Raw genomic sequence first — 18,589 nt, 5'->3', positions numbered from 1 at the left:
AAAAAAAAAAAAAAAAAAAAAAAAAAAAAAAAAAAAAAAATTACCCTCTAGAGTTCCCCAAGAAGGAGTAATGGAGAAACCGGCAAGGCTGAGCACCTTGAAATGGTGGAAGAGAACAGCGGACCAAGTGGCAGGAGTGGAAACAGCGTTCGCTGGGTGTTCTCATCTGCTCATTGACTTCATGCAGGTGTTGGTACTCACGCGAAACAGAAGTGTTCCAGACCAATTTTGCACCTACCCAGCCTCCCTACCTTTGCACACCACTTTGTGGTGATTCTTAAATGGTGATGAGTTGGTGATTTGGAGCCAACAGCGCGGCAGTTGCCTCTCCTAACCCAATAATGCACCTGATGCCCAGAGTGGGCAGCGTTCAGAGCGTGAAGCCAACATGCCGAGAGTTGGACTCTAAAAATAAGCATTTTGCACATTTCTTTTAGCCTCCTTTCTCTCCATAAAGGCCTCCACAGATGGCTTCTTTACATCATGCTCTCAAATGACTAGCTGTTAAATATTCATACTTATGGAAATTGTACTGTACATACTCCAAACCCCCAGCCAGTTAAGCATTTGTATTTTCCGTAGCTCAAGGCCCTTGTTCATGGACCCCGTCCTCTGTAAAACACAAACTCTTGCACGTGCGCGTGCACACACACACACACACACCTGCCGTAGACACCAACCTTTTGCCTCTTTATGACTAATTGGTCGAGGACAGTAGCTCCTAACCAAGGGGCCGGCGATTTTGGCACTCAGAGGACGTTTGGCAATGTCTGGAGACATTTTGGGTTGTCACAACCGGGGGTGGGGGGCGGTGCAGTGTGGTTGGGCGTGCGGAGCAGGGTCTACTACTGGCATCTAGTGGGTAGAGACCAGGGACGTCACTAAATATCCTAAAATGAACAGGACAGCCTCCGACGAAGAAGGGCCTGGCCCCAATGTCAACAGTGGGGAGGTCCGGGGGACACACGGTGAGGCTGAAAGCAGACCTGAGCGCAGATAAAACACTGAGGGGGGGAACATGGTCACAGCAAACGGCAGCCAAAAACTTGGGGATGGTGGAGGGGCTCGATGAAGCTCAGGCCTCTTCCTCTCTTATTCAGATGAATACCCTAGCTTATTTAGGTTATGCATTTAAAATCCTGTTTCTTTTCAGTCAGCAAGCCCAACTTACACATGTATTCTTAAAGGTTTTTATTGTTTAAATAACCTCTCCAGCCAACATGGGACTCAAACCTACCACGCTGAGCTCAAGAGTCACACACTCTACTAAAGCCTGCCGGGTGCCCCTCAACTTACAAATATATATTTTTAAAATGTTAGTTAAGGGACACCTGGGTGGCTCAGTCAGTTAAGCGTCTGCCTTCTGCTCGGGTCGTGATCCCAGAGTCCTGGGATTGAGCCCATCGGGCTCTCTGCTCAGTGGGGAGCCTGTTTCTTCCTCTGCTGCTCCCCCTGCTTGTGCTTTTTCTGACAAATAAATAAAATCTTTAAAAATATATATACTATCCATTTGAAAAATAATAAAAATTGGGGTGCCAGGGTGGCTCAGTTGTTAAGTGTCTGCCTTCAGTTCAGGTCATGATCCCAGGGTCCTGAGATAGAGCCCCGCATCAGGCTCCCCGCTCAGCGGGGAACCTGCTTCTCCCTCTGCCACTCCCACTCTTGCTGTCTCTGTCAAATACATAAAATCTTTAAAAAATAAAAATAAAAAAGAAAATATAAATAAAAATTTTGGTTAAAATGTAAAAAATAAAATAAAGAAATAAATAAAAATTTTGGTTAAAATGTAAAACACTCTTTCACTTGTTCAATTAATACTCAATTATCTCATGTATTTGAGATTAAATTGCCCTAAATATTAACACCATTTACAAATTTGCTTGAATTCCCTTAAAAAGTTCAAACTATAGGGCACCTGCGTGGCTCAGTTGGTTGGGTGACTGCCTTCGGCTCCGGTCATGATCCTGGAGTCCTGGGATCCGGTCCTGCACTGGGCTCCTTGCTTGGCAGGGACTCTGCTTCTCCCTCTGACCCTCCCTCTTCTTGTGCTCGCTCTCTTTCATCCTCTCAAATAAATAAAATCTTAAAAAGAAAAATTTCAAGCTATAAATTGTGATTCTCTTAAACATTTGAAACCCCACAAAGAAGCCATATTCTAAACATTAAAAAAAAAAAAAAAAAATCAGGGCGCCTGGGTGGCTCAGTGGCTTAAAACCTCTGTCTTCAACTCAGGTCATGATCCCAGGGTCCTGGGATCGAGCCCTGCATCGGGCCCTCTGCTCAGCAGGGAGCCTGCTTTCCTTCCTCCTCTCTCTCTGCCTACTTGTGACCTCTGTCAATTAAATAAATCAATCTAAACAAAAACAAAACCCAACCTCCTCTCCCTGACCCCTCTCTCCGTCCTTCTCCAGGATGGCAGTCCTGACTCTTGGCCCAGGCCACCTCGGCTGGACAGAACCCCACCCCGTGCTGGCTCCCAGATCTGTGCTTCTAAGTTAAAAGTCAGGGTACTCAAACCTTACAGGGGAGGTAACTGATCTTCCTGTGGGGTCTTCTGTTCCCTTCATTCCCTGTTCCCTGCTTCCCAAGCAGGGCAAGAAGCTGGCCGGACGTCTTGGCCAATCCTTTCTCTCCAAGCCCCAGGTTCAATAGTGGCCTAAGATTGCTCCACTCCCTTCTCTACCCACTCCAACTTCCTCAGTGCCATGGCCAGTCACCTCCTAGGCTCAGGCACAAATAGCGTTCTTGGTGTTTTCTTAACTCCCATGACCACAAGAATCCTGTTTGCTCATTTACGCTCTCGACGTGAGAGTAAGTACCCAGCATGTGACCCAATGGTAGACGCACAGCAGTTATGTATAAAACCCTTAATAAATACAGGCACCAGTCCCGCAAAAATGAGAAACTAAATGCCTTTCCTAGCTTATGAGCAAAGTGACTTCATCTGAAAACTACAGAAGGACTGAAAGCCACAGAAAGGAATATGGAGAGCCCGCCACTGCGACTGGCATACAGTAGGCCCACAATAAGCCCGGACAGTTTTTTACACTGGCTGGTGTTCTCCGAGGCAGAGCTCAAATCTTGCACTCACAGACTGGGCGGCTGCTCAACACCAGGACTGATTTTAAAGAAGGGGCCAGCCACACTGTGAGACGTCTCCTGTAATTCACTCTCAATAAAATGCCAACATTAAGAAAGTCCAAGCCCCCAAAGGAAAGCTCTCTAGCAAGGATGGTGGCACGGGACACTCCAATGGGAGCTCAGAACCCAGAGAAAGAAAACACGAACAGAGAAAAAAACATATTAGCCCGTTTAATTTATTTAAGAATCTTACAAAAAAAAGAAAAAGAAAGAAAACAAAACAAAACAAAAAACATGACAACGAAAATCTACAGAGTTTGTTATGCTTCATGGTTGATCGTTTTTTTTATATTGCAAGGGTAAACCTCGCTCAATGCAGCCAACACAAAGTTTATTGCATGAGACCCAATTTTTAAAGTTACATGATCAAAATGGTTGGAACAGTCACTTCTGGACACTTGGTACTGGGTTAACCACGGAAGGCTGGATGGAGCAGTGCAGTATCATCGGAACAGTGCGTACCCTTCACACGCTAACGGACATTCGAGACAGAGGAGCGATATAAAAAGGGAGATTTAAAAAAAGAGGACCAAATGAAAACAACCAAGAGTTTACAGCCACCTTAGTTTCAAATTGTCTTTGGATTCCATTGCATGTTGTCTCAAGATGCACCAAGTCAGATCAGTGAAGGAGGAAGATCTACGCCTACGTATAAAAGTACCCTTTGCTCAGCAGAGGTAGAACCTGGCGGAAGTTTTATTGCAGAGACACAGCGTCCCTCTTCCCGCTTCTCATGCTCGATGGTACAAGTGGTTATTGAAAAATCGTGTCAGTAGTTTGCAGACTCAGTATAAACCACGAACAGGATGGTTCTTTTCTCTAACGGCGGGGAGACGACAACGTGCTCCGTAGGAACGAGTTCTCGCCCCTCCCGCGGAGTCAGGAAGAAGGCTCAAAGCTGCTTTATCCTCTTCAGTGCGCGAGTACGGTCATCGCAAGAAAGGCCCTGGGGTAGGGAGGTGCATGAATGGGGTGTTCCCACGAAGGGGGCTGTGGACTGACCTTCCGACCCGGGGAGGGGGAGGCCTGAACCTCAAGAAGCAAGAAGAATCAACTTGGCCAGGGTGTGTCCCTTGCTGCGCAGGCGCTCTGAGCCGTCCTGCCACCATGGCGCCGGGGACAGTGGCCGCCCGTTGCCCGGCTCGGCACTCCTCCGGCACCAGAGGCAGGGAGCGGGCAGGCTGGACCTGAGCCGGGATTCTCACCCGAGCACATCTCTAACAGGCCCTAATTGAGGATATGCTCCGTTCCCGAGGCTTATTTCCATGCAGACAACTTGTAAAATTTTGAACAAGTCTAGCAAGCTGGAATAGGTGAGCGGAACATGTACATGAGTTAAAGGCCCAAGACATGCTCATGGCGATCCCACCTGGGGAGCATGAAGGAAGAGCTTTTTCATGGTGCAAAATCTTTGAAGTCTGCCTCCCCGCTGATGATTACCCACCGTTTTCATGAGCCACCCCCAGGTCTTCCCCATGGGCAACACTCATCGTCCAGAAGGCCTCAATCCAGCTCAGCAACGAGGCTGTGGGCGCCTCACCCAGCCAAGGGCCACTCACTGGTAGTTCAGTAGTGGTGAGAGCAGCTCAGGGCAGCCTGCTGGCCAGTCCACCCACGGCTAACGGTTCAAGAAGAAATCAGCCCACGAGCTGAAGGCTCCTGGAGCCTCTAGAGCAGTTGTGTGTCGCTCTCTTTGGGAGGACAACTGCTCCTTAAAGAACGTTTTTTACGGAGACCCACATGTACCAAGCCAGTCTCCCCATCTGCTGTTAAAATCCTAAACAGGTGAGAGCAAAAGCAGATTCCCTGTCTTCCCTACAAAGTAAATTTTTGATTTATTAATTTGCAGGTTAAACGTACAGGCCTGACTTCTTAAAAAAACAAAAACAAAACCAAAAAACCCTCAAAAACTTTGCAGCCAGCAGCAGGCCATCAACTAGTGGTCAGATCTGTAAGATTTTCCTCTCAGCTGAGCCACACAGGTGAAGGCTTTGGTACAGGCCTGAAAAACTGCGAGGGTAGGAGCAAGTTGGGTTACTGAAAAGCTACATTGGATCCCAAATGCACTGAAGAAGTTAGAGGAGCTTAAAGGAAGTCTTGGGAAGAAATTTTTTTTATGTGAAAACATCAGGCTCACTATAGCTTCCAAAGAGCAACATAAATGAGCGTAACTAGTCATATAATGACAGTATCAGAAATTGCACTCAAGTACATTCCCCCCAATACAATGCATTGCACACAGTAAAAATTTGTAATAAAAATGCAAACACAATCAGGCATGTTGAAAAATATTAACACAAAACAGACATAGGAATTCTATAGTAAAGATGCAAAACTGAATTCTAAAATATATGAACAAATTCAACTAAGAAGTTTTCCATACTTTTATATATAAAAAAAAAAGTAGAAGATGTCCCATATGGGAAGTCAAGAAAAGAATAAATAGGATGGAAGGGAGGAGGGAAAGGGAAAAACAAGTGGATGGGGTCCCAATTTACAAGAAATATTTACATTCAGAATTCAAAAAAACTCAACATTTCTATATATACACATTTATGTACATATATATAAGTACAGCATAAAATCAGAAGGTGGGTTTTGAATTTCACCTCAAGTACTCAGAAAAAACTACTAGCTAGCTTGAGTTGCGGGTATCTATGTGCGTTTCCTTCACTTACGCGCCCTTAAAAGACACTGCATTTGTATTCGAGAACTGGCATCCCATAACGAGTCTCCACAAACGGTTTCTGCTCGCGGCTAGAGCCACGAGGTGGACTGCCTCCACACTCCAGCAGCACAGTGTGCCTGGCCCCGTGCGCGGGTATGCGATTACACAGGGAGACCCCAGATCCAGGAGGGGTAGTCGCTAAATGCCCATTGTCACAGTGGTTTTCTTGGCCACTGGGATGCCTGAACTAACCCAACGTCTGGCTAACCGGATCCCAGCCTAACAGCAACTCTTATTAGCACCGTTCTCAGAAACTACCAAGTATCCCTCAGGTATGTTTTTAAAGTAAGAGATTATAGACACAGACAATCCTCTTCGTATCTTATCAAGAAAAGGACCAAAAGGGAAAGTACTTTTCCTCTGCTCCTACTTTCATAAACTGAGATGCACCAATCATTTGTAATCTACTACTGCTTTCTGCCTTCTTGCTAAACTGGGAAGGAGAGGGGGTGCGGGAAAAGGTTCCCACTATTCAAATGTAAATGCTGTCCTGGTGCCCTTTCTGGTGGTGCCTGTTACCAGTTCTAATAGCATGACACGGAGGCCAGCAAATGAATGCCCCAGGGGCTGTGGACACGGGACTGGGCCCCTAAGATGTTACAGTCCTCTGGAGCTTGGTAATCTAGAACTTGACCTCTACAGATGAAGCACACTAACGTGAAAAGGGCTCCTGCTGCAGCTCAAACCATTTTCTGAAGTGCGAACTGACTGCACGGGAATAAATATATGTACACGAACACACACACGCACGCTGCTCTGGATGCAAGTTCTGGCTACCTTCTACACGGACGGAAAGAAAAGATGCTGAAAGTCTATCTGCAACACAGCAGCAAAAAGGGGAAAATGCTTCAGATATTTACTTTCTGATCAAGCTGCATTTCAAGAAATACTTCGTTAATACTTTGCATCATCGATGCTGACCTGGATAATCCCACTAAACCACAGCCGGAGGCCTTGCGGTGTGGAGATTGCTAAACTCGGGGAACACCAATTCCCCCCGAGATACCAGCTGAGCAGCTCTGGACTTAGGAAGTGGTTTTCAGCACAATAGACACTGTAAACTCTGAAAACACAAACATGGTTTATAATCAAATCTTGGTCCTCAGAGCCGTATTGCTAAAAAGGGAGGAAAGGCATTGCAGGGGCCAAAAGCATCGGGTTCAACAAGGCCCTGGGGTCAGACGTGGCATTCAGATCCTGAAATACACGGGCCTGTTTTACAGAAGTTTGCTGTTGTTAAGACTTGATTTTTTGACAGAGGAGGGCCTTGAATGCTGGACAGCCCCATGCTGACCCACCTGAACTTGCTGACTTAGGTAAGGGCACAGTGTCAAGGTCCTGTGTTCAACCTCCAGGGAAGGGGACGAGCAGCACACTCTTGGTGCTTAACACAGCCCACGCCATGATGGGTATGATGGACAGGGGGATGTGGCAGCTCGGGTCCCCCTCCATTTACACTGATTGCCTTTTTGAGGTCTCCTTGGAGACTTTTCAGAGGCCTTACTTCTGGACCTTATTTCTAAGAGCAAAACAAAGCTGTTCCTCAAAGAACAGAATATACCGATGCCCTTTGCATCAAGATAGCTGTTCAAAGGGCAAACGTTGCATCAGGAATTGTGGGGGTCAACTAACTGCATCCTACAGAATCCTCGTACTGATGCTTGGCAATAAGCACACCCTGCGAGAAAGATAACCCCACACAAAAAAGAGGGAAGCTGGGCCAAGAGCCCATGAGAAATCTGCCATTCTGTCTCACTGAGGGGAGCAGGTCTGTTAGGGTTCCCATCCCCAACTCTCTGTCACTTCAGCGTGCTGATGGACGCTGTGCAGGCTCCCGGTTTCCACAGAGAGGAACTAACTGAGAAGCTTTGCTGCAGGTGGGACGATCTGCCCTAACAAGGAACATTGGTCGATCTTCAGATGGATCATGCCTGAGATAGAGAGCCTAGACTGAGGAGGAAAGTTGCATCCACTTGGCAAAACATGCCAAAGAACAGAAATTACCGGCAATGTGTTCTTCTAGGTATTAAGAATAAATAAAGGAAACTTACAGTAAACTTGACATAAGCGAACTGGGGCGTAAAGGGACACAGGAAGCGGAAAGCCCTAGCTTGCCTTCACTGAACATACATCCCACCTGATTCGCTAAAAGTTTAAAAAGTAACAAAAGAGAACAATTCAGTTTGAGCAACATTCAAAAGATCGATCACTTCACCCCTTCCTCGACACCATCTCCGTTTCGAGGGTGAGCCCGACAGAAGTCCAAACAGAAGGCTCTCGGAGCGCCGAGCAACACTCGAGTTCTGCGGAGTCCCCGTCACGGACTGCTTCCGAAGGTGGTGAGGGCCTAAACACGAGTCCACTTCTGGTTAGTATCATAACTTTTTATTTGACACCTACAAGATTGTGGTATCTTGTAGCTTTTGACCAGGTTTATACAATCTCAATTTTTCATAGTGCAACCTGTGCAAGCAAAAAAAGGGGGGGGGGGGAGGAAAACAAAAGGAAACAAAAAAACCAATTGTCCCCTCACTTGTTTTTATAAACATCTATTATAGGCGAAACAAAACTCACCCATATTGTAGATAAGTATCTATTCACATTTGTACATCACCATTTTTAACAGCTTGAGATAAACTCTACAATGTCTTACAACACATTAAACAATATTCACGTTACTGGGTAACAACAATAACAACAAGAAATAAACATACAGCAGAAGCCTCAAGTGTCTCCTCATTGTCTAGTTTACAGCTCAAGTACGGTTTCCTTTTTTATGAGTGACAAATTAAGATAATGAAGTAAAAAAAAAAGATTGTTTGCAAGAAGGAAGCCAATTTGTATTTCTTTCTAAAACTATCTTTAAGTTAAGGAAAGTGTAATTTTAAGAAAAGCAGGCTTGTAGCCATTTTTGCAGCACACATTAGGAATACTATTAATACATTAAAATTAACTTTTTAAGAGTTTTACCACAAAAAAATGTATGTACTCGTTACCTTGACCAGAAACCTGGGGCAGGGAGAATGGGGAAGGGGCTAAGATTTGCAGGGTAAGAAGCAATACCCAGATATAAACACTATAAAAATGCAATAACCAATGCTGTACATCTACAAATGTTTCTCTCCGTTACTTGACTTGTTTTAGTCTTGTTTACGCATGCTTTCAAAGACATGCACTGTCAGAACAAAACTAGAAAAGAACCTGAATGCATGATATGCAACCTTTCATTTCATGCTTTAATAAACCTATTGTTTAATAAGTTGGAAAAAGAAACCAATATATATTTTCTATATTTATAGACTCAAAACACATGCATCTGGGGAGAACTCCCACAGCAGTTGCATGGATGTACTGCGTTAACCCTGAGCACTGTGTAACATAAAAGTAAAGCCAGTTTGGGAAGTTCCAAGCATTTTTAAACCAATTGTGGTTTGTAGCCTTTAACAAACTCACAAACAAACAGACACACACGCACGCGCACATATCCCTCTGCTCACCCAAAGTAAAAGCATATGGGAAGTACCATGGGAAAAGCAAAGGAAAGACATATGTACCCCCATCGGCACTGCTGATTTTCAGTTTTGCTATCTATTCCAGGTTTGTCCTTACTCCCAAAAAAATTAACTAGAGAGAGCACAACTGAAAAAAAAATTATAATTCTTTGGAAACTGTCCCTGATTTTTATGCAAATGATATGCTTCAACAGCATTTCAGATACATCCATGTCGAAACCTGTCTGTTCTTACGCGTTGCTCAAGTTGGCGATGCTCTGAGGGTGGCGCTGCTGCCAGAGCTGCTTCTGCTGGACTGCAAGCTGTTGAGACTGGTCTGAAGTTGACAGGAGATTTACAAGTGGAGACACACAATTTGCAGGAATGATCAAACCTGCAATTAGAAACAAGAATTTTGGGAGGGTGCATCCAAGACAGCCGTATATCCCAGCTTCACAGCACATTCCGAGTGAAGCACACTATTAAGTGGAACAAAGACGCCGCCACACAAAAATGAAATAAATACCTAATAACTGAAATGGCCCCTTCAGAAGTAACCTAATTCCTCGGCAGCGTCACCCACAAATACCTAAGCATCTGCATGTCTACAGCAACACCAACTTGGTGGTGGAACAGAAAGGTCAAATACAGTGTCTCCCGATCTACCTTTGCATCTTCACAAATGCACATCAACACAACCTTCTCTGGCCAAGTGCTAACGTAGCAGGAAGAGCACAGGACAGCGGCTGCAAACTCAAAGGCTGACTGAAGCAGGTTAACTGTCAAGCGGTCACAGTACAGATGTCAGCAAACGGGGGAAAGTAGACGTCCTGGCAAAGAACTGGAACTCCTCTCATCTGGGAACAGGGGCTCGATGTGTCACAGAAGCTGATGCGTGTACACAGCCGTGTGTGTGCACACACGCACCTTTTGAGAAAATGAAAAGCCCGGCTTCTGACCTTTAAATGTTGGCAACTAATTCAAATGCAAACTTGTGACAACTGAAAATATTTGAGGGTCAAAAAAATGTTCATGGACTATCTCTGGCCCACAGACTGCCAATCTGCCACCCAAGATAAAAAAGGAAGGCTGTGGCAAATCAAACAAATGTGGAGGGACAGGGAAAGCTCCCTGCAAAGCCTGTGAGCGGGCGGTAGGTGCAGCTGGCCTGCTCTGCCCATGCTCTTCCCAAAGCTCCAGGCCGGCCTCTGCGCACAGCAACATTCGTTTCAGTCTCGATGTGGACTCAGTGAACATCAAACAGCAGACTTCCAGGACTCCTTGGCAAGAGGCGGGCTTAGTCTTTACACAAGAAAGGCTGTGCAGACGGCAACAATGAGGAAGGGGAGCAGGAACAGCTGAGAGCAGTGTAAGGAAAATGACCATATCATAACTTCAGCCAGAATCAACAATGCCCATCTGAAGACTTACCTTCCGTTCAGCCTTTTAAGAACATATATATCAAGCTCTATTCCACTACTAGAATAGATACTGAGATTTTTAAAATGTAAGAATCAAAATTTTTTTAAAAAAAGGCTCTGATTTTTTCCCAATAACTCAACCCCCCAAAATTAAACTCACCTACAATACGTTGTCCATCCTCTGTTCTTAGCCGAACTATCTGCATCTTCACATTTGTGCCACTGACAGACGCTAGAACACCCTCAACTTTTGTCCAGACACTCAGAACGGAGCCACATAATACATAATACGTGCGGCAGCGAAGACCTATTTCACAAACTAATCCCAAGCTGGCTTTTTTGCAGTTGCCACGCCTAGGATAGATAGGGGGGAAAATATGTATGTATACATAGACACACACACACACACACACACACACACACACACGTCTCACAAAGTCTACCTAGGTTTCAACTGGACAATGTTCTGGCACGATTTGCCCTTCTTTACTGACAGTTTCTTAGATTACATCCTTTAACATACTGGATCATCCTTTCCAATTTAAGGTATTACTGCCAATTTTTTAAGTTTCTAAGATTTATTTTAGAAAATAAAATTTCTGGGGCCTGACTCTCTGTAAAAGGGTTAACTTACTGGTTTCAATATCCATTTAAAAGGTCTGTCATTTTAACATCCATCAGTTTACTATATTAATGTTAGCTTATCAAATAATTCTGTGTTACCTCTAAAAATTATTAAACCAATATATTCTAAATCTTGAACTGGGAAGGGCCTCAGCAAACCAAAATAATGAAAATTTTTAAATACTGTAAAAAAAGGAAGACATGGTTTACGGTTAAAAATTATTTAGACGGGACGCCTGGGTGGCTCAGTTGTTTAAGCAGCTGCCTTCAGCTCAGGTCATGATCCCAGCGTCCTGGGATCGAGTCCCACATCGGGATCCTTGCTCCACAGGGAGCCTGCTTCTCCCTCTGACTCTGCCTTCCACTCTGTCTGCCTGAGCTCGCTCTCTCTCTGACAAATAAATAAATAAAATCTTTAAAAAAAAAAAAAAATTATTTAGACATTTCATCAATAAAATCATCTTTCAAATAATAATTCAAGAAAACACACAGTATCGGGCACCTTTCTTGTTAGTACTCAAAGCAAATGTTTTAGAGAGAACTTCTGTAAGTTAACTTTAAAAATATTTTATCTTGAAAACTTTTCCTAATTTCCAAAAGCACTAATCTCCTCTCAAAATGAAAACGAAACACTGCTCCTTTCAAATTTACCTACCTACATGTGTCTAAAAAACACCTAGCTAAAATTCATCTACATCCTATATTCCTTTTCATAAAGTGGGCTGGACACCCTACTGAATGTTAAGTGGATAAGAAAACAGTGAGACCTCTGATCTGCAATGTATTAAAATATCCCATACAAGGCCCTGAAATGAACATTGTAAGAGGCATTTATCAGGGCACCTGGGTGGCTCAGTGGGTTAAGCCGCTGCCTTGAGATCGAGTCCCGCATCGGGCTCTCTGCTCAGCAGGGAGCCTGCTTCCCTCTCTCTCTCTCTCTGCCTGCCTCTCCATCTACTTGTGATTTCTCTCTGTCAAATAAATAAATAAAATCTTAAAAAAAAAAAAAAAAAAAGAGGCATTTATCACATTGTGACTCGAAAGAATAGCCCTCGAGCCAACCTAGTAGCACAGCAGGATCAGTTCCCAGGCTCAACAACACATTTTCTGGTGCTGTCAGCAACTCTTAGTTTCCTACAAGTCCCCTAGCCTTAAAAATGAAACTGATCTGGGACACCAGTAAAGTTTAAAAAAAAGAAAGGGGGAAAAAAAAAATAAAGGAAGGGAAGGAAGAAAAGGAGGGAAAACAAGTAAGTCTCAGCAAGAATGACAGTCAAGTCCGTATGGCCTGACGACACTTGGTCAGAAGTTACAAGCGTTAGTGAAGAGAAGAGGGGACACCCAGTAGGCGTGGTCCACAGACAGACAAGTATCTCTGATAGAAGGCATGACACCTAACAATAATCTCTTTGTGGACAGCTAGAGAGTGAAGGTGTTTTTAAATTAAATCTTCATTACATTTTGGATAATATGGTGAAAAACATGAAAATACTAACCAATAGGCATGAGTACAAGTATCTGCAGAGGAATTATATTGATCTAACCAGTGGATCAGGGCATCATCTGAGACTACCTGTGAAAATAAGATGAAAATTCCATTGAAACAGTATTGTTTTAAACAACCTGGTCGCCTTCTTATAGTCTCTTAAGCCAACTTACACACGTCTCAGTATGGACAATCTGACCCTTGCTACTGGCTGCATTTGCGTGCCACTCATGAAGTCCTGCCTTCCTATGTAATAAATGTTTCAAACAGTCGGTTTAATCACAATTGTTTACAAATGAAACTAGCCAGGAGAAACAGTAATATAAGGTAATACTAAAAATTAACAGTAATGTTAGGAAAAAATGTTGTCATTCACTGTTTTTCTACAAATCACTGCAAAATATAAATACGGCGGTTCTAATTTCTGTAGTTAGCACTGGAAGTTTCCTTTTTTGACAACACAAGCTGTTTCAAATAATCATTTTACAATTTTCTTAATGGTCGATAACATTAAGACTGGGATGTTAATGTAGCAACACTGGACATGTTTTCTGAAAACAATTTTCCAGTAATCAAATAGGAAAAATTGACAAAACCACCTTAAAATATAGACATATAGCTCTCCTAAACAGTTTCAACATGTTATAAAACAAGTACTCATAAATAGTATAAGGTGTACAAATGAAAAAATACCTTCTTATATTTCTTTTTTAGGTCAGCATAAATTTCTAATTTGAGCTGTTTCCCAGTATTTGGTCTATAAACTAAGAAAAGCTTCTTTTTAGGGTTCACTTCTTTAACTAAGATGGCAGTTTTCTTGTTGTTCCTTATCTATTTAAAAAAAGAGAGAGAGAAAGTATAAGGATCCGTGCTGCACACTTGAAGATAAGCTTGTTTGTACCATCACATTAGCAAATCAATCCTCTGAAAGACTACTGCTGAGTAAGCACATGGATAGGGAACTGTGGACAAGGATGGCAGCTGCTCATCTACCTGAGTTTCACGAGGCCCGACCCAAATAAACGTTCCTGGGTCCTAAATGTGGGGTATGCTGAACACATACGTCGATGGCCAAGATACTTCTTAGAAGACTGTTTTGAATAAAGCTTTAAACACTAGTGTCCAGTAGAGGTAACTGTGCTTGTTCTAGTCCATCCATGTTCTTGTCTCAGACATCCATGAGGGAGGAGTCTAGGTAGTGGGGCAGACTCTTTGGAGGAAAATCCTATTACCTCTAACTATGTTTAAAATTTTTCATAATAAAACATTGTTAAAAAACTTTTCTCTCGGGATGCCTGGGTGGCTCAGTTGGTTAAGCATCTGCCTTCAGCCCAGGTCGGGATTCTACGATCCTGGGATCAAGTCCCACCATCAGGCTCTCTGCTAGGTGGGGAGCCTGCCCCTCCCTCTACCTGCCGCTTTCTCTGCTTGTGCCCTTTCTAGCTCAGACAAATAAATAAATAAATATCTAAAAAAAAAAAAAAAAAAATAGGGGCACCTGGGTGGCTCAGTGGCTTTCAGCTCAGGTCTTGATCCCAGGGTCCTGGGATCGAGCGAGCTCCTCTCTGCTCAGCAGGGAGCCTGCTTCTCTGCCTACTTGTGATCTCTGTCAAATGAATAAATAAAATCTTAAAAAAAACAAAAGTTCCTCTCCTTGAAGTTAAAATTAAACATAACCTCCAGGATGATTTTGATCACCCATGGGTTCCCTGCACTCATCTACTAACCCAACACGGCTGTTTCTCCCCATCGCTGCCATTAAGAGTGAATTGACAGGTCACATGATTTGTAAACAATAAAGCTATGACAGGAAAAAGCCAAAATGTTGAGCAAATAATACATAAATACGTATGTAGAAGTGGAAGAAATGGATGCATCAGACAAATGATGGAACTTACATATATTTTCAATTTTTTAAAAGAGTTGGACTTATGGCAGAAATGCTAAGAGGAAGGAGCTATTAAAAGGCCCATTAAATTAAAGGAAAATTAACATTAGAAAATTCGTATCTTCTCTAAGAATGGCAAACAATTTCCAAGCAATAATCTCTGGAGCAAAACTGAAGGAAAAAGAAAAGTTCTAAAGTAAAGATACTTTGCCAGATCTTCTACAAAACAAATTGCTCACTGAGTTGTTTTTTATATTGGGATAATTCTTGGGATGCCTGGGTGGCTCAGTCACTAATTGTCTGCCCGCAGCTCAGGTCATGATCTCAGGGTCCTGTGATGGAGCCACACGTAGGGCTCCATGCTCAGTGAGAAGCCTGATTCTCCCACTCCCCCTGCTTGTGCTCCCTGTCCTTTCTGTCAAAATAAATAAATAAATATCTTAAAAAAAAAAAAAAAGATAATTCTTACACCGATGAAAGAAAAAAACAGTATTTTACTTTTCTCTTCACGGGTATTAACGCTCCTTTACCGTTTGCTTGTTCAAATGATTTGAAACATTATATAATTACTACAAAGTCTATTTTACATGTTTTATCAGTTGATTTGAAACACTCAATAAAATTATTATACTTAGAAGACCGTGTTTAAAGCATATAAAAGTGCGATCTGGCTCTACAGTGTCAAATTATTTCATTATAATCACAAAATAAATCCTCACACTACAGTGGAAATAAAAGAAATTCCTACTTGGTTTTCCTAATGTTAACACATGGTAAACACTGTAAAGCATGTCTGCTTACTTTTTAAAAATATTTTATTTATTTGACAGAGAGAGAGAGAGAGAGATCACAAGTAGGCACAGAGGCAGGAACAGAGAGAGGGGGAAGCAGGCTCCCTGCTGAGCAGAGAGCTCAATGTGGGGCTCCATCCCAGGACCCTGAGAGCATGACCTGGGCCAGAGGCAGAGGCTTAACCCACTGATCCACCCAGGCGTCCCGCATGTCTGCTTACTTTGGTGGAGTTTCAAACACCTGCACCTTCCTGGATCGATGCCCCTTCTAAGTCTGCCTCTCCTCACATCCAATCACCGGCTGCCATGCAGAAGTAACAAAGGACCAGTATCACCACACCCTTCCACTCAAAAGAAGATGTGGATCAGCACTACCTCAAAATCTACCGGTGTGTAAATTCTGGCAACAGTTTGGAATGAAAAGCCAAAAAACCAAGACCCTAATCTGTACCTATCAAAATCCCATCTAAGGGAGAAATCCGAATAAAATGCGGTGAATTATGTAATAGTGATACGATGCTGGTTTTGATATCATGTTATAGTTTTGTAAAATGTTACCATTGGTGAAACTGGTGTACAAGGAAGTTCTCTGTATCGCTTCTCAAAACCTCATGTGAGTCTACAAATATCTCAGAAGACTTTCTTTTTTTTTAAAGATGTTATTTACTTGTTCTAGAGAGAGAGTGCATGCACACGAGTGCACAGGAGCTGGGGGAGGGACAGAGGAGAGAGAGGGAGAGAATCTCAACCAGACTCTGCACTGAGTACAAAGCCCGATGGGACTCCATCTCACGACCCTGCAATCATCACCTGAGCTGAAATCAAGAGTGAGACACAACCTACAGAGCCACCCAGGCACCCTCAATAAGATTTTCAAAAACCACTTAATTAGGAGCCAGATTCAGTTTGACAGCTTTGCTCTTGGATCAGGTACCAGTAAAATCAGGTCTGTGACCAAACTGGGCCTGAGGCTAATAAGCTTAAAACAGTGGAAGGAAGGGAGAAACTAAGGAAGGAAGGGTAGGGAAAAGGAAGAAAAAACAAAAAAACAATGAAAAAGAATAGTCAGTAGAAACTACACATAGCCTACAAAACCTAAAGTATCTACTATCTGATCCTAAAGAAGTTTGGGGACACCTGCTCTAGATAGCTTAACTATGGTCTCGCACCGCCTCTGGCATGAACATATGTAGTCTCTTTCACACAGTTCCATCTAGAACCTGGTCCTCATTTACAGTTGGCCTCTCCAAAAATTCGGCAAATAAAAAACAAAATGTGGTACATACATACAACGGAACATTATTTAGTCACAAAAATGAAGCACTGGGGCACCTGGGCGGCTTAGCCAGTTAAGCCTCTCCCTTCAGCTCAAGTCATGATCTCAGGGTCCTGGGATCTGGCCCCATATCAGGATCCCTGCTCAGCATGGAATCTGCTTGAGATTCTCTCTCTCCACCTGCTCGGGCGCAGGCAGGCACACGCATGCGCGCTCTGTGTCTCTCTCAGAGAAACCTAAAAACAAACCACCTCAGGAATAAACCCTTCTTGAAGATGCTACTACAGGACAGTCTTCAGATAAAATGATCAGAGACAGCAACCTAAGGACTAGTGAGAGGTGAGCATTAAATTGAAATTAATTACCTTTAGAGCTAAGAGTAAGTATTAAAAGAAAAGCATACTACAGAAGTGCCATATGCGGACAATGCAGAAATGGCACAACTGTGTTTTAATGGAATGGGAGAATGGGGGGAAGCAAAAGCAAAAAAAGCTGATGCTTTTTTCCCGAAATTATTTTCAGGAATATTGGGGTACATTATCTGTAATCTTTTATCATCCCGTGTGCCATGGAGAATAAAGATTATTACTGTAGAAGAAATAAGCACACAGATTAATATCAGAAAATAATAACATAAAAACTCCATAGTCTTTAACAGGAAAATTCAAGATACCGTACCCTGACTCTGGGTGTTATATATCTGCACACACATATCTGTGGGTGTGCGTGTGTCTACATATAAATGTATGGGTATGTACACACATACATATTTACACTTCCCTCATCCTGAGCTCTACCCGCAAATCCTAAGGAATTATTTACACTAATAACTAAGAAGTGAATCTTTCAGATATAAAGCTTACTAGAGGTCTACAGAACTAAATATGGAGGCTTAGAGGTCACTGCACCATGAAATAAAAAGGTCCGATTAACTAAGAGTATGTAATAATTCAAAACGTCTGTAGAAGGACAAACTTAGTTACAATGAAAAACGATCAAATCAGAGGAAAGCGAAAAACAATCAGAAAACCGCCACAAAGGGGACAGGTAACTGCAGTGCTGGCAGCTACAACGCATTACGTATCTGAACAGTTAACATGGCAAGGACATGAGTCTTACTTGCAATGACAAGTAAAAGCCATCATCTGGTCCTGTCAGCTCAGCCCAAATTTTGGTAGCTTCCTCCCAAGACATTCCCCTCTCCACACTAATCTGTAAAAGAAATAATACAACTTAAATCGCACTCACTTCTGTGAATGCCAATCACAGGTTACACTTAAACGTGCACATTTCTAAACTTACAGTATATAACTCTACATGACCAGAGGTGGAATATCCTGGAGTCAGAAACTTCTTAACATCACTTTTCCTCACTTTTTCATCTCCAGAACCAAGATCTTGAACAAGAAAAAGCAACATGTAAATGGAAAAAGAACATTTTATTAGGAATACACAGGACATTTTCAAAATTTCTCCACTTACCTAAAATTCCCATATCATATCTTCCATTTTTTTTGGCATTTTGAACAACTGCTGTAAGTGTGTCTGCAAAATACTGAAATAACGCATTCTGCTGATGCACTTCCATGCCCAAAATTCTATTTAAGAATTTTCCTATGTTGTTATAATCTGCAAGGACAAGATTGTATGAAAGATTTAATGCATTTGAATGGCAATTATAATGCACTTGCCCCTGGAAGTAAAATCAAAACAAAACAAAACAAAACATTTATTCATCTAAGC

The 18,589-nt window shown here is 42.7% G+C and overlaps 1 protein-coding gene across 2 annotated transcripts in view; it reads right to left on the bottom strand.

Annotated features, from left to right (window-relative positions):
- Positions 1-3,301: 3,301 nt before the first annotated feature.
- SBNO1 (strawberry notch homolog 1) overlaps positions 3,302-18,589 on the bottom strand; it is a 57,821-nt gene continuing 42,533 nt past the window's right edge. For both annotated transcript variants that reach the window (XM_059408268.1, XM_059408269.1), the window contains exons 26-32: positions 18,329-18,475; positions 18,149-18,243; positions 17,966-18,058; positions 13,585-13,722; positions 12,902-12,978; positions 10,942-11,135; positions 3,302-9,754 (exon numbers count right to left, since the gene is read on the bottom strand). In XM_059408268.1, coding sequence (XP_059264251.1) covers positions 9,612-9,754; positions 10,942-11,135; positions 12,902-12,978; positions 13,585-13,722; positions 17,966-18,058; positions 18,149-18,243; positions 18,329-18,475 — 887 coding nt within the window. In that variant the 3' untranslated portion in view covers positions 3,302-9,611. The remainder of the gene's footprint in view (positions 9,755-10,941; positions 11,136-12,901; positions 12,979-13,584; positions 13,723-17,965; positions 18,059-18,148; positions 18,244-18,328; positions 18,476-18,589) is intronic.

Source organism: Mustela nigripes, chromosome 8 (genome assembly GCF_022355385.1).
Source record: "Mustela nigripes isolate SB6536 chromosome 8, MUSNIG.SB6536, whole genome shotgun sequence".
Classification (NCBI taxonomy): Eukaryota; Metazoa; Chordata; class Mammalia; order Carnivora; family Mustelidae; genus Mustela; species Mustela nigripes.
Note: the sequence above shows the minus strand (reverse complement) of the source record. Positions and strands in the feature narration are given on the sequence as shown.